Source organism: Equus przewalskii, chromosome 1 (genome assembly GCF_037783145.1).
Source record: "Equus przewalskii isolate Varuska chromosome 1, EquPr2, whole genome shotgun sequence".
Taxonomy (NCBI): domain Eukaryota; kingdom Metazoa; phylum Chordata; class Mammalia; order Perissodactyla; family Equidae; genus Equus; species Equus przewalskii.
The window spans coordinates 135,924,846-135,940,332 of record NC_091831.1 but is presented as its reverse complement, the minus strand read 5'-3'; the positions used below and the strand labels follow the sequence as shown (position 1 = coordinate 135,940,332).

The window sequence follows — 15,487 nt, the reverse complement described above, 5'->3', positions numbered from 1 at the left end:
TTGAGAGTTTTTTTCAAGTTTAGCTGGTGCAATACATTAGACATGACCTTTGAAACCGATCCATATATTTTAACAGTTTTAATTTAGTCAAAACTGCAGAAATGCCAGGAAGAAAAGTCTTGAAAATGTAAGTTATCACTTACAATACAGCAACTTCCTCAACTTAACCACACACAAACACAAAAACATTCAGCCTCTAGTAGTTCTGCATTGTTAGATGAGTCTGCATTTTCTGTTTTAAAATACTCTGGGCTTAATAGGCCCTGACTGTGTCCATATTCTTTACGTGTCAGAAACTATTAATTCTATGATCTTAGCAGTTCACACCTAATTTTTAAAAATCTTTATTTAACTTGGATAAGAATACAATTACACAACCTGGATAACAACACTGCGGAACCCAGTTAGTAAATCAGATTAAGCAATGATGAATGTTTTTTATGCCCTGTAAATGGACCGAAGTATCTAATCAGATATTGAGCTGACACAGTACACAAAATACACAAAATTAAAGGGAGGAAAATACTGAAAAGAAATTGAAATGTGAGGAGAGAAGCAAAGCTCCAAAGAAGACAAGCTAAGAAAACAAAGTCTGAATACTACAGTTTGAAAAACAAAAAGCTTCAGAATGGATATTTTATTAAGAGTTAATGGACACTTGGAGTAGAGGTAACCCCAATTTTCCAAGACTGATAACTGCAAAAATACACAGAATAGTCCTATCGAAGAACCATGTGGCTCGCTCTTTATGACAGAAAAAAAATGTGGGCTAAATAATATGCTACTTACCCATTCATATCCAACATACTCGTAACAGAAAACAAGACAAAGACAAACACAATCCAAAATATCAGACACATAAAACACAGTATTCCAAGTAATTCAATGAAAAAAAGCTTAAAATGCCCCATTTTATAATAATTGCTTAACTTCTTTATTTCCACTGGTAAATCCTTACAATTAATTTAAAAAATTCTGCTATATCCAGATCTTTTAAGATTAATATGCCCATCTTTTGTCACCTGATGGAGTTACAGGAATAATCAAGATTGCAGCACCTTAACGGAAGAAAGGCTAAGCACTTTTGTCTTTGATTTTACTGTACAAAGTGAAAACAGATCAAAATAAGAGGAGATGGATAAATGCTAAGAATTATTGTCATATCTGGGCTTTCTTCCTTTCCAGTCCAAGTAATGCATTTCTTGTCCCTTCTCGACAAATAACTACACATATTTCTTATTCATATAGTCTGTCATTGCAGTAACAGGGGTTCTGCCTGTGTTTTTTGTTGTTGTTATTTGCTTTTTAAAATAACATTTAAAGAATCTACATAACTGGAATTGCTGCACCTGTATCTTTTTTAAAAAAATTTTTCTACAGAAAATTTGGAAAATACCAGAAACCATAATGAAAAAACTATTTGTATTTACACCACTTGATCACTTTTATAACTATGACTATCCTTTGAGTCTTATTCTGATAGATATACAATCGCTTCTAGTTCTATAGTTTAGTTTACAAAATCAGAATTACACTATTTCCTAACCTGTTTTCATTTAAAAATTAGTATTTCCCACACCAATATTATTTGAGAATGATTTTTAGTGGCTTCCTTCACTAGAATCCCATCCTTAGGGTAAAGGGTTAAATATTATGCATTAAAATAAGACCCTCAATTTCTCCCATTCTTTCCCCTTTATGATCAGAGCTGAGGAAAGAATAGTAAACCAGCCACAGTAGCGTCCAAGGTGTGAAAAACGTCCCCCTGAGAATGTGGGGCCTAAGAAGATTCAAACCCTAAGCCAAAGATATAATGCGCTAACAGCGACGTTTCAAGTACTGTCCAGTGGATGTGACCTTACTGGAGAAGGCAAATCTCCTAAATTCGCAGTACTAAAGTAGTTACCTCTTCGAGCTAAAAGCTAGCTGCATTTCGTTTTCTAATAACACTGGAGTGAAGCAGTGCAAATTTCACCCACTCAACCAAGTATCTTAATTGGCTGAGTTCGTTAAAACTGGCGCTCCCAATAGCAAAGAGTTGGATTCATTAGACAAAAATAAACATGTAACGTGTATAAGGCACTGTGTGCACAGCTGCTACGCAGGACTTATCGATTAGGAAGACCGACGCTAAAAGGGACCGGTGAGGGGAGAAAGGATAGGGAGGAGAATTGCATCATTATTAGGCTGGCGTACGAGGAGAAATCTCAGCTCCATTATTTAATCTTTCTATTCCTGGCATCACGGGGCTTCAACGTCACCAAAAAAGACGGGCCGGCTGAAACCCCGGCAGAGTGACGCACATAACATCTTACCATATGGATTCTCATCAATCAGAACCGAGAAGCGCCCCAAGCCAGCCCGGTGAAGGAAGGCGGGTCCGTCCCCCGGGCCGTCAGAACCCCGACACCCCCAGATCACCGCTCCGGTCTGCACGCGTGGGTCGGAAGCTTCAGGATCGCCCAACCAGACTCCTCAGGGTCCGGCTCGGGCCGCCGGGGCTGCAGACTCGCGTTCCGGGGAGGCCACCCGTGCGGCCGCAATCGCAGGCGCCAGGGGTCAAGCCCCGGCCCGAGCAGCCCCCGCCTCAGAGGAGATCCTGCGACTGCCTCCGCCAGGCGGCTGAGTCGCGGATACCGGCCAGGGCCCCGACAGTCGGCCACGACTCCTCTCCCGGGTTCCAGGTTCGTCCGGGGCCGTACCTGCAGGGGCAGCGCCACCTCCGCCCGACTGTGCCGGCTGTCGCGGTGGCGGCGGTCACAGCTCCAGGCTCGGTGACGCCTCTCATAAAAACAACAACCTGCTCGCGGGCGTCCGCAGCCGGGAGGCGGCGGCCGGCGGGGCGCCGCAGCGCATGCCGGAACTCGTAGTCCAGTACGCGCCTCATGTCCGCCGGCGGCTGAGGGAAGAACTACGACTCCCGAAGAGGAGCGCAGCCCGCCGCGGGGAGGCTGCAGGAAGCCGGGCCTGGCGGCCGCGATCCTCACAACATCCGGGCTCCGGCGCTGAAGAGGCGCCGCGGATGGTTGCTATGGAGACGGGCTGCTACAACCACTCGAAAGCTTCGCGGTTTCACCCTGAAGGACTACTCCCTGAATTAGGCGGATTAGTTTATACACCCTGATCCAGCTGACGGTTCGCCTTCTCTTTGTTGCTTTGATTGAGTGTAGTAAAGAGGCCGGGCGTCTCCCGGGCGCTCGCTGGCTTTCTTGCCATCCGCTAAAGGAAAAGACTGCGGTTGCCGAAAAAATAAAGAAGATATCGAGAATGACCGAGTACGACGGGGTGGGTTTGGACAGAGGGCTGGATGTTTTTGACCGTGGGCACTCTTTGCTATAAATTTGGGGTCACCCCGCACTCCCACCTACCCCACCCCCAAAAAACACCTTTCTAGGCAACCACTGGGCTAAAGCATGTAAATATGCCTTGCATTAAGCCAGAATTGCCTCTGAAGGTATAAAAATGATTAGGGATGGTATGCAACTTGTACCCCTTTGCAAACTGTGCAGTGATAGCTTTGAACAAGAAAAACGTACCTTGTTAATTTTAGATTTTTTTTTACATTATGCCTTGTTCAAAAAAGGATATGAGCCCCCCAAAAAGAATATATTGCATGTATACTCACTTTTGCTGGAAACAGTGGAAAGTTAAGATTTAATTCTCTGTCCTCTAATTACGGCAGAAAAAGACAACATTAACAAGGACGACGGTGGGCCTGAGCCGAAACAAAACGGTGCCTCAAAATTAGACTCGTAGGTTGTTTTTGCTTTTGGTGTTCCTATAGTTAACATCAACTGTGGCACAACACCTACAAAGAAAAAACGATTCTTAATTTTATAATTACAGCTTCCGCAATGGGCATTTTTATTATTTCAATGGCTTGTTTTTATTTATCTTTTAAAAAATGTGTTTATAACGAAGGACTTTGAAAAGTCAAAGTGTCTTGGATTTCTCTAATTCTAGGAGAGCCTGAAAATTAAATTAGTAAGAAAACTAATACCATATATTTGTAGATTTATATTCTTTTCAAGGCACTTCACAGGCTAATTAAGACAATCAATTTTAAGAGAATCATTTACAATTTTAATTAACCTTTTTATCCTTAACTAAACAGTTGCTGACCCAATGTGTAACCTGGCAGAAAATTTAGAATAATCCTATTTATTATTTGCATTAGTCTGTTTTGTTTTGTTTTTAATTGTATCTAGTTTGAACTCTACATTTTAAGAATATCAGATTTGAACAGGGTGAAGCCCAAATAAGAAAATGGCACTGAGGGCCTATGACATAAAGTAAAAGCAATGGGTATTTTGTTTCTAAGTTTATAAACATTTGTGAATTATCCTGGAGGTCTAAAAGATTTAGGTAGACACTAACTTTTCCAGATTATGTGGTACAAATTATGCTAACAAAATTTATCAGCTAATTTGTCTTTTATTTTGACTAGATTTGGTTCACTGTATTACATTTTGAGCCAAAGCCAATCAGAATTTTAGAGCCAGCTGTAGAGGGAGATTTGATGAAGGAAAGTCCCCTGTGGCTGAGGTTGCTCTGAGGACACCTGACTGGGTGTCCATAAAGTAAGTTAGAGTTGGCACTTTTCCCCACAAGTCACAGGGCAACCACTTCCCACCTAAGAAGGCTTCCCTGTCCTGAGGAAACAGACATTTTGAGAAAAGCTAACCCATCGAGATACCATAGGATTCTGGTGACTTATCCAATGTCTGTGCTCTTGATATTTAAAACACATTAATAGGCAGTGTCAAAAAGAATAAATAGGGCCGGCCCGGTGGCCCAGTGGTTAAGTGTGCACGTTCTGCTTCAGCAGCCGGGGTTCACTGGTTTGGATCTCAGGTGTGGACATGGCACCGCTTCACAAGCCATGCTGTGGCAGGCATCCCACGTATAAAGTAGAGGAAGATGGGCATGGATGTTAGCTCAGGGCCAGTCTTCCTCAGCAAAAAGAGGAGGATTGGTGACAGATGTTACCTCAGGGCTAATCTTCCTCAAAATAAATAAATAAATAAATAGCAAGTTCTGATGAGTTCTGCTTCCAGCTTTGCCAGCTTCCTACAAGATTATGAGTATTAGTAAATTGTAGTATACTAATATAAAGTAGCATTAACCTATATATTTCAGAACTGAATTCTGTAAGATCATACATATGCACTGAGGTAAACCTGCAAAAAAAGATGGTAAAAATTGATTCCATTTATATAACAATTTATCGTTTACATCCGATTTTCTTTCATTTTATCTCCACGACCACAGGAACTATGGCAGATTTTTTTTTTTACCAATTTTACAGACAATATATAAACAAAGATGAAATGATGATAAAGGATTGGAACCTAGGTCACAGTTCCTGCCTTGTGCTACTCCAACCATATTGATAATCATTTAAATCTGAACAAAGCAAAAAAAAAAGACAGAAAGAAAGTGGACTAAATACTTCACATTTGCAAATATGAACTCAAGATTTTAAAACAAATAGGTTCCTGACATTGGAAAACTTAACTTTGCTGAGATGTCAAGTAGAATAACCCAGGAATTCAGGGTGAGCTGGGTTATGCTAAAGAGGAACCTAACTAACCTGACCCAAATTTGAAACTCAAAAAGGCCTGTCCTCACTTAAACCTGACACAACTCAGTAAATATTCTTATCTCCATTTTAGAATTGGAGAAACTGAGATTGTATTTGCTAGTTTAAGGATTTCTTAAAGGGTCTCAGCCTGATGAATTACAAGAAGCTACTGTAGAGTTTTGAAGGAAAAAAACTTTATTGTATATAAACAATCTTCTCTTTAATTCAACATGAAAAAGTCAGAGTTATAGCACCCTGCCAAACACTATGAGGATAGATATAATAATATAATTTCTGATCTGGAAGGACTCAGATCTTAAGTATTCCAAAAGTTGCCAAATTTTCTTTTTGTTTTTGTTTTTGTTTTGAGGAAGATCAGCCCTGAGCTAACATCTGCCACCAATCCTCCTCTTTTTGCTGAGGAAGACTGGCCCTGAGCTAACATCCATGCCCATCTTCCTCTACTTTATATGTGGGACGCCTACCACAGCATGGCTCAACAATTGGTGCCATGTCACACCCAGGATCTGAACTGGCAAACCCTAGGCCGCTGAAATGGAACATGCGAACTTACCCGGTGCACCACGGGGCTGACCCCAGGTTTGTTTTTTTTAACTATCAAAATTTTTGGCCTACATGGACACCACAGAGTGCATTGTATTAAGGGCCTTATCACAAGAAAATATACACTTTCCTTTATGCTTTTCAGATAAAAAATCACTTTCCTATTGTTACATTTGGAGAGCCCTGATATCTGAATCCTCAGATTAGGAAACAAAACCATCTAATCCATCTCCTTTGTTTTATATTTATAGGACAAGGAACTTGAATCCTTGTAAAATAATTTCATCAAAGTCACACAGCTATTACCACTGCCAACATCAGAACCCAGAACTGACGACACCTATGTGCTTTTTATGACTCTTAGACCAGGAGGTAAACAAATACAAATTTCCCCATTAGTCTGCTTCACGTGTTCTTGTATAATCCATGCAGGTGTCATGTACCTGGCCCGATGGCCCTCCTTCTCTCATAGCCTCACACTCCATAGCCTGCCTCTCAAAGACCTCTCTAACTCCTGACCACAGCTTACCCACATCTTTCATAACAAGTGGGTAGCCTAGTACTCACAGTGTGATCCAGGAATCAGCAGCATGAGCATCACCTGGGACTTTGCTGGAAATGCAAAATCTTGGCTCACCCCAGAGCTAAGACAGAAATCTACATTTTAACCAGATTTCTGGGTATTTCATATGTACATAAAAGTAAGAGAAATGCTGCACTAGAGAACATGGAGAAAGAACTTCTAGTTTCAGATAACCTCTCAGTGTTAGTATTACCAAGATTTTGTTTCTGATTAGCAAGGTCAAAGGAATGAAGTAGGCCATAAAGGTGCCTGGGTCAGTGAATAGCTAGAGTTTTTTTTCTTCCTTTTTTTTTATGATTTTTTTTTGGGGGGGGAAGATTAGCCCTGAGCTAACATCTGCTGCCAATCCTCCTCTTTTTTGCTGAGGAAGACTGGCCCTGAGCTAACATCTGTGCCCATCTTCCTCTACTTTATATGTGGGAGGCCTACCACAGCATGGCTTGCCAAGCGGTGCCATGTCCGCACCTGGGATCCGGGCCGCTGAATCCCAGGCCACTCAATCGGAACATGAGAACTTAACGGCTGTACCACCAGGCTGGCCCCCTGGTTTTCTAACAAGATAGATATTCATAAAATAATGGTCTTATTCCCAAGAACTGACCAATGAGGTTTTTCTGAGGCAAAAGATTAAAGGCTCTCAGATCAAGATATGAAGACAATAGAAAAAAACTAAACATTTAAAGCCTCTGTAAATTACAATGTCAGTTTTTGCAAAAATGGATAGTTACCTGGAGAGCAGCAGCAAAAAAACAAAAAAAGACTAGCAATGTCATCTCTAACACTGGCGTTTCCAATAGGAAATTTAAAATAAGAAAAAGGCTTTTTCCTCTTGTGGAAAAACAGCAGCAGAAAAGTATTCTTGGATTGGATTTTCAAAAAGCCATCAAGTGACCCACAAGAGTTCTCAAAAACATTTAAAGAAGCCCGCTGAAAAGTTTCTTTGCCTTATGATTGTCATTAAAATAAGGCAAAACGTGAGAACATAGAATATGCAGTATGGTACTGAAGCCAGGTACCTGAGGGTTACTGGAAATATTCAATAAGATTACCTTTCAACCTTGTTCCCAACACAGACATAAATGAAAAGAAGTTAATCTTGTCAATTTGCTGTTTTCTTGTTTAAACTGAGGGGTGACTCAAGGCCACAAGGATTGATGAGCTTTTACAGAAGAAAAAAATGCCTTCAAGGAAGTTAGATCCCCGGATAACCAGCCCCTAGTTGCCTTTGACACCCAGAAGTCACATTGCCCAAGGGCTTCTTTGAGTGATAGAAACACAGATTACCCCTTTGTTTCTCTGAAACTCCTGCCAAGTCCCTTAGCTCTAAAAAATCTCCTGCTTTCTTCTCTTGTGAAGGCAGATTTGAGAAAACCTATCCTCCTGCCTTCTCATTTTGTCCAATTCAAATAAACCTTTCTCCATCTCCAAGCACGGATGTCTCACTGTTTGACTTACTGTGCACTGGGCACATGAACTCGAGATTAAGAGGTTCAGTATCAGGATTACCTCATTTTCTATACTAAATATAGTATATAATATATATATTTTTTATATACTATATACATAAACTGTATAAGCTTACAAACTTTATAAATTCTATGGAAGAAATGGAGTGAGTAGAAGAGATTTGAGCAGACAAATAATCCAGGCTCCCTTGTTTTACACACAGACAACTGGGGTTTGGAGAATCTGATTTACCCAAGTTCACATTCTCAACAATGTAGGACCAGAACCTGGGTCTCCTAACTACAAGTTCTTTTCACTATACTTGATTCATATTTTTAAAGTCCCTTTTCACAGAAAAATACTTTCGAAGAGTTTATTAAAGGCATTGTTCAAGTAAACATTACTAGTTGACTGAAGAGTTCATTGAATATGGTTTAATGGCAGTTTTAAATGAAAAACAAGACTTTAGGAATGTGTTTATGGGGAAAACATTTTAGCTCAGGTCCATTTCAACTCATAGCACCTTTTTATTTTTCAAGATTATAACCAGCCACAAGTACATTTAAAACACAAGTAGATATAAGACAATATATATGTATAAATGTTCTTACTTATATTTATGATTTTCCCAACCAGAAACACAAATGAAATTGAGTTTGACGAGATTTTCACATATTGAAGTATATGGAGTAACTATTCATATCCAAGACTGATTCAGCTTGAACTAAAAAAGCCTGAGTTTGGCCTATCAAACATACATTGTGCATCTGCTTTAACTATTAAAGAATGGCTCTCAAGATAAGAATGCATACTTCCCCTCCTATGCCCTATTGGTAATGCCCATATTAGTCCCTTTCCCAACATCAGTGGCATGTTGACCTGCTAATTTGCAACTGAATACGTCTTTGAAACTTTCATGAATATGTATCCTGGGCATGTTTAATGTATGTTCTTTGTTCTAAAAATATATAAAATTGTACTGCAAACCATGCTTCTTCTGAATGCTTTCTTCCTTTATGGAAAAGGCCTTCCTGGGTGATAATACTCCGTTTGGCTCAAGTAAAACTCACCTTATCTCTTATCTATAGAATGGTTATTGATTATTTTTGCATAGACAAGTTTATAAAGGATTAACCATTGCAAGTCTTTCAGAAAAAATTAAGCAATATAATACAATCTCCAGGTGAAGTTTATTAAATGAAACATCTATTCATAGTAACAGAACTTTAGGGACCCCCCCCCCATCAGGTTGTAATTATTCCAAGATAATTAAACCAGGACTGGATTAATATTTATCTACATCAATGTAAGGTTGAGGAAAAAACTATTTAAGAAACTATTTTCAAGTACTTTATTAGTATTTTTGGCATAAACAATATAATTAAAATATCCATCTAATCAGTACACCTTTCAAGTCTTTTGTAAGTAATGCTGTAGATTTTTTCTGCAATTAATTTTCTTAGGATAGATTTCAAAACTAAAATTTCAGGATTCAAAATCTTGAACATTTTAAAGTTTGTAATGCATTGTGTTATTTTTTTAAAATGGGGTTATATTAATTTACCTAGTAATTATCAATGCAAAGTGCTATTTCATTGCCAAAATTGGGTCTCAGATTTTTTTTTTTTTTTGAGGAAGATTAGCCCTGAGATAACATCTGCTGCCAATCCTCCTCTTTTTGCTGAGGAAGGCTGGCCCTGAGCTAAAATCCGTTCCCATCTTCCTCTACTTTATTTGTGGGACGCCTACCACATCATGGCTTGCCTAGCGGTGCCTGGTCCACACCTGGGATCCGAACTGGGAAACCCCGGGTCCCCGAAGCAGAACATGCACACTTAACCACTGCACCACTGGGCCAGCCCCTCAGATTTTTTTATAAAACACTCCCTGTGGTTTTCATCTACATTTTAAAAAATACCATATGTTTCCTACCTAGATATATTTTACCTTTGAGAATAGAATGTTAATTATCTTTGCTTTATCAGAATTGCAGTATTTTGCTTACTTTTTATGTAGGAATAAAAAAGACTCTTATGAGGTAAACATAGTAATCCTCTGTCATTCTTTCTAGGTAGCATTCCCAGTCTGTAGTCTACCTTTTAATTTTGGTTAACTGTATTTTCATGTATAGATTAGAGCGTTAAATGCATCAATCTTTTCCTTTATAATTTCTTTTGTAACTTTTAAATTTATAATGTCTTCCTTTCTCAAGGGTTAAAATACCTTCCTCTGAATTTCTAGTTTTTCTAAAATGTGATTTTAAATCAGTATTTAATTAATTCATCTGAAATTTATTTTGATAATACTTGAAGGTGAAGACCTACATTTTAAAAAATAACTAGCCAATTTCCCAACATTACTGAGCTGGTTTCCTAGGTTTTTGTCTTTTATATAATAAAATGTAAGCTCTAGGAACTTTATATTGTTCATCGCCGTATTCTCAGTATCTAACAACACCTGGCACACAGTAGATACTCTCAGTAAGTATTTGTTGAATGAGTGAATGATTGATATATAAGGTCTATATAGTTTGATCCATTTGAATTCTTTCATCTTCATTATTGAAGGTTGATGTTCTTTATAGACTTGACTTTACTAAGGACAAAGCACATTATATGCATATGCTAGAAAGCTATATGCACTTCTGTATCCATTCTTTTTAATACCTTGCTTCCTCTCTCCCCAAATAGCCAAATTGCTTATATTTTATGTATTTACTAAATTTATTTTATGTATATATATAAATTTAATTTACATGTTAAACTGTAGTTAATGGCACCACCATCTACCCATATGTTTGTCCAGAAACGTAGGGTCTTCTTTGATCTGTCCCTATTTCTCACCACTCACATCCAATCAATCACCAGGTCCTGTGAATTCTACTTCCAAAATATGTTTCAAATGTGTTTACTTGACTCTCTTTGCCATCACCCTACTATAAATCATCATCCGTCCCATGGACTACTATAGCTCCTCTCCACATCCATTCAAGGCCCTGACAGCAGCCAAAGTAATCTCCCTAAAAGTGATGTCAGTAAGACCCTGCAGAATCCAGCCCCTGCCTCTAGTCTCATCTCAAGCCATTTTCACTCTAACTAGACTTTGGCCACACTGACTTTTTCTTTGTTCCCAACTCTATCTTTTCCTTTGAAGTCTTCCAGTCTTAGATTCAATGACACTTCACCAGACTGGTCTTCCTTAGCCCCTCACACTAGGTTAGAATCCCCTATATGTCTTCATAAATATCTTGTATTTTTTTCTTGATAACACTTAGTACAATCGTAATTATTCAGTTAGTTATGTAATTGTTTGCTTAGTGGCTATCCCCTACAGGGCTAAGATCCCTGAATGTTTGTCTTGTTTCCTTGTCACTCTAAAATTCAGCTGTACATCTCTTCTAACTACGACTTATTGCAGATTTCTCTATGATTTATAAATGTTTTTATAAATTCTCATAGTTCCAGTATAAGGTTTTAAAAAGCTATCTCACACATACTTTTGATTAGTTTGCTCTGTATAGATGTATGTCATTTATCTCAAGAGAATAGGATTCCTGAAAAACGGACTGGATGGGGCTAAGTTTTTTGTTTTCTTTTGGTTTTCCAGCTTTATTATTTATTGAGAAATAATTGACATATAGCATTGTGTAAGTTTAAGGTGTACAATGTGATGATTAGATCTAAGTATATATTGTAAAATGATTACCACAATAAGGTTAACGCATACATTACCTCACATAATTACAATTTTTTTGTGTGTGGTGAGAACATTTAAAATCCACTCTTTTAGCAACTTTCAAGTATACAATACAGTATTGTTAACTACAGTTACCACGCTGTACATTACATCCTCAGAACTTCTTATAATTGGAAGTTTGTACCCTTTGACCATCATCTCTCCATTTCACCCACCCCCTAGATCCTGGCAACCACCATTCTACCATTTCTATGAATTTGGCTTTTTTTCCCTTTTTTTTTAGATTCTATATATATGTGAGATCATACAGTATTTGTCTTTCTCTGTCTGACTTATTTCACTTAGTATGGGCCTCAAGGTCCATCCATGTTGTCACAAATGGCAGGATTTCCTTCTTTTTTATAGCTGAATATATTCCATTTTGTATATACATATATGTGTGTGTATATATATATACACATCTTTATCCATCCATCCACGAATGAACACTTAGGTTGTTTCCATATCTTAGCTATTCTGAATAATACTGCAATGAACATGGGAGTGCAGACATGTCTTCGAGATAGTGATTTCATTTCCTTTGGATATATACCCAGAAATGGAACTGGTGGGTCATATGGTAGTTCTATTTTTAACTTTGTGAGGAACTTCCATACTGTTGTCCATAGTGGCTGTACCAATTTACATTCCCAACAAGGGTCCTTAAGGGTTCCCTTTTCTCGGCAGCCTCCCTGACAGTTATCTCTTGACTTTTTGATAATAACCATTCTACAGGTGTGAGGTGATAGCTCCCTGTGATTTAGATTTGCGTTTCCCTGATGATTAGTGTTACTGAGCACCTTTTCATGTACCTATGGCCCATTTGTATGTCTTCTTTGGGAAAATGTCTGTTCAGATCTTCTGCCCAGTATTTAATTGGAATTTTTGTTTTGCTATTGAGTTATGAGTTCTTCCGATATTTTTGATGTTAACCACTTATCTGATATATAGTTTGCAAATATTTTCTCCCATTCCATAGGTTGCCTCTTCATTCTGTTGTTTCTTAAGCTCTGCAGAAGCTTTTCAGTTTGATGTAGTCACATTTGTTGATTTTTGTTTCTTCTAGGAATTTTTTTTTTATTTTTTATTTTTTTTCCTTTTTCTCCCCACAGCCCCCCGGTACACAGTTGTATATTCTTCATTGTGGGTCCTTCTAGTTGTGGCATGTGGGACGCTGCCTCAGCATGGTTTGATGAGCAGTGCCATGTCAGCGCCCGGGATTCCAACCAATGAAACCCTGGGCTGCCTGCAGCAGAGCGCGAGAACTTAAGCACTCGGCCACGGGGCCAGCCCCTCTTCTAGGAATTTTACAGTTTCAGGTCTTACCTTTAAGTCTTTAATACATTTTAAGTTAATTTTTGTGAGTAGTGTATGACAGGCTTGGGGCTAGGTTTAAATAATTATGTTTTTTTCAGAACTTTATAATTGAGAATGATTTTATGTGTTTATATTTTAGGATAAGAAAAGTAATTCAGCTTCAAATTCAGACACAGAAATGAAAGCTGAACAACTGCCTCCTTGTGTGAACCCCGGCAACCCTGTGTTTTCATGTATGTTGGACCCAAAGACACTCCATACGGCTACCTCCCTATCAAAACCTACGATGATTATGTATAAAACCAATTCAGGTAGTTATGGTGAATTCTTACCTATGCCACAGTTTTGTCCTTGCATTTATAGTCCAAAGGAGCAAGTATTTTCAAGCCATATCAGAGCTACGGGATTTTATCAAAATAACACTCTGAACACTGCACCTGACAGAACCAGAACCCTTGATTTTCCTAATTTTCAACATACTCTATGAATATGTTCCTTTGTGTATTTAAGAGAGAATATACTCAGCAAAAATGAGTTTGAAATCTAAGGCTAGAATACCTAATTTGAAATATAAAATGACTTAATTTTTTAAAATACCTTAACGAAATAAAGCCTTTCAACTGATAACTGAATGACAGTGACTTCTTAAATAAAATGTGTTCAAGGGCCTGGCCCTGTCACGTAGTGGTTAAGTTTGGTGTACTCGATTCGGTGGTCTGGGTTCACAGTTTCAGATCCCAAGCGCAGACCTACACCACTCGTCAGCCATGCTGTGGTGGTGAGCCACATATAAAGAGGAGGAAGATTGGCACAGATGTTAGCTCAGGGCTAACCTTCCTCAGCAAAAAAAAAAAAAAAAAAGTGTTCAAAATAGCAAAATAAAAGCTGGAAAGCATTTTAGTACATTTTATCTTTCTTTAGTATGTGTACTCCAAAAGCTTCAAAAGGCTGTCAGGATCTCAGTTGTCTACCGAGTAGATTTATCAAAACAAAGGAACACAGGAGCTCTAAGAAAAAAGTTGAATTAAGGAAGATTCTGACCAGTAATTTCCCACTTTTCTGTATTTCAACTAATGGCTTAGACTGTTAGTTCTGGGGGAATGTTAGTTCCCACTGCTAGGCTGGTGGAAGATAGGACATTATTCATTCATTCATTTAGCAATGAATGGCAGGCACTATGCTATAAAAATGGAACACAAATAAAAGATAGTTCTTTTATGGTTTCAGTGAACAATATTTTGGGGGAAATGAGATTAGCAACTTAATAACAAGTGATAGTTTATGTAACGTAAAGTATACAGACACAGAGACAGAATTGCTCAAATTGAGACCAAGAAGATCAGGGTAAATAACCTGGAGAAGGTAAAACCAAATCAAAGGAAAGTCAGTCCAAGGAGAAGAAATGATAAGTATAAAAGTGCAAAGATGTGAGAAAATGTGGTATATTTTTATAAATGCAATTAATGTGATATCTTTTTTTTTGAGGAAGATTAGCCCTGAGGTACCATCTGTCACCAATCCACCTCTTTTTTGCTAAGAAAGACTGGCCCTGAGCTAACATCTGTGCCCATCTTCCTCTACTTTATAGGTGGGGACGCCTGTCACAGCATGGCTTGACAGGTGGTGCTAGGTCCGCACCTGGGATCCAAACCAGTGAACCCAGAGCCGCTAAAGCGGAATGTGTGAACTTAACCACTGCGCCACTGGGCTGGCCCCTGATATATCTTTAACATAGAATGTGAGCAGTGGTGGATGATAAGCTATACAATTCTTCAAAGTCTGTAATTCCACTGTATATACAGATTTATTTCAGTTGCCAGCTGTTGAAACCACCCATTCACTTGGGTCTGGGTACCTCACTGAAAAAAAAATCACTGTTCTTATTTTTCCTTATTGGTTTCAGGTTCAGGATATTAATGTTAATTAGAAATAATTTTGTGAGTCACTAGGAGATCAGAAAAGTTGGATCTTTGAGCGGGCCCAGTGGCATAGTGGTTAAGTTCACACACTCCACTTCAGCGGCCTGGAGTTTGCAGGTTAGGATCCCAGGCACTGACCTATGCACTGCTTATTAAGCCATGCTGTGGTAGGCGTCCCACATATAAAGTAGAGGAAGACGGGCACGATGGTAGCTCAGAGCTAATCTTCCTCACCCCCCCAAAAAAAAAAAAAAGATTAAAATGGCAAATTAAAAGTTAAAAAAAAAGTTGGATCTTCTATTTACAAAAACAGCTTGATGTGTGGAAATAGCTCAAACT

At 38.6% G+C, this 15,487-nt stretch overlaps 2 protein-coding genes across 9 annotated transcripts in view; one reads left to right on the top strand and one right to left on the bottom strand.

Annotated features, from left to right (window-relative positions):
* CCPG1 (cell cycle progression 1) overlaps positions 1–2,979 on the bottom strand; it is a 38,057-nt gene extending 35,078 nt beyond the window's left edge. For 6 of the 8 annotated variants that reach the window (XM_008542976.2, XM_070579607.1, XM_070579583.1 and 3 more), the window contains exon 1: positions 2,703–2,836. The gene's annotated coding sequence lies outside the window, so the exon portion shown is untranslated. Of the gene's footprint in view, positions 1–2,702 lie in introns of all 8 variants that reach the window. The other 2 variants (XM_070579630.1, XM_070579689.1) reach the window with 1 other exon arrangement.
* Positions 2,980–3,171: 192 nt separating this feature from the next.
* On the top strand, positions 3,172–13,867 carry PIERCE2 (piercer of microtubule wall 2). Its single transcript, XM_008542980.2, has 2 exons — positions 3,172–3,285; positions 13,369–13,867. The coding sequence occupies exons 1-2, from the start codon at positions 3,268–3,270 to the stop codon at positions 13,714–13,716; spliced, it is 366 nt and encodes a 121-aa protein (XP_008541202.1). The 5' UTR covers positions 3,172–3,267; the 3' UTR covers positions 13,717–13,867.
* The last annotated feature ends 1,620 nt before the right edge of the window (positions 13,868–15,487 follow it).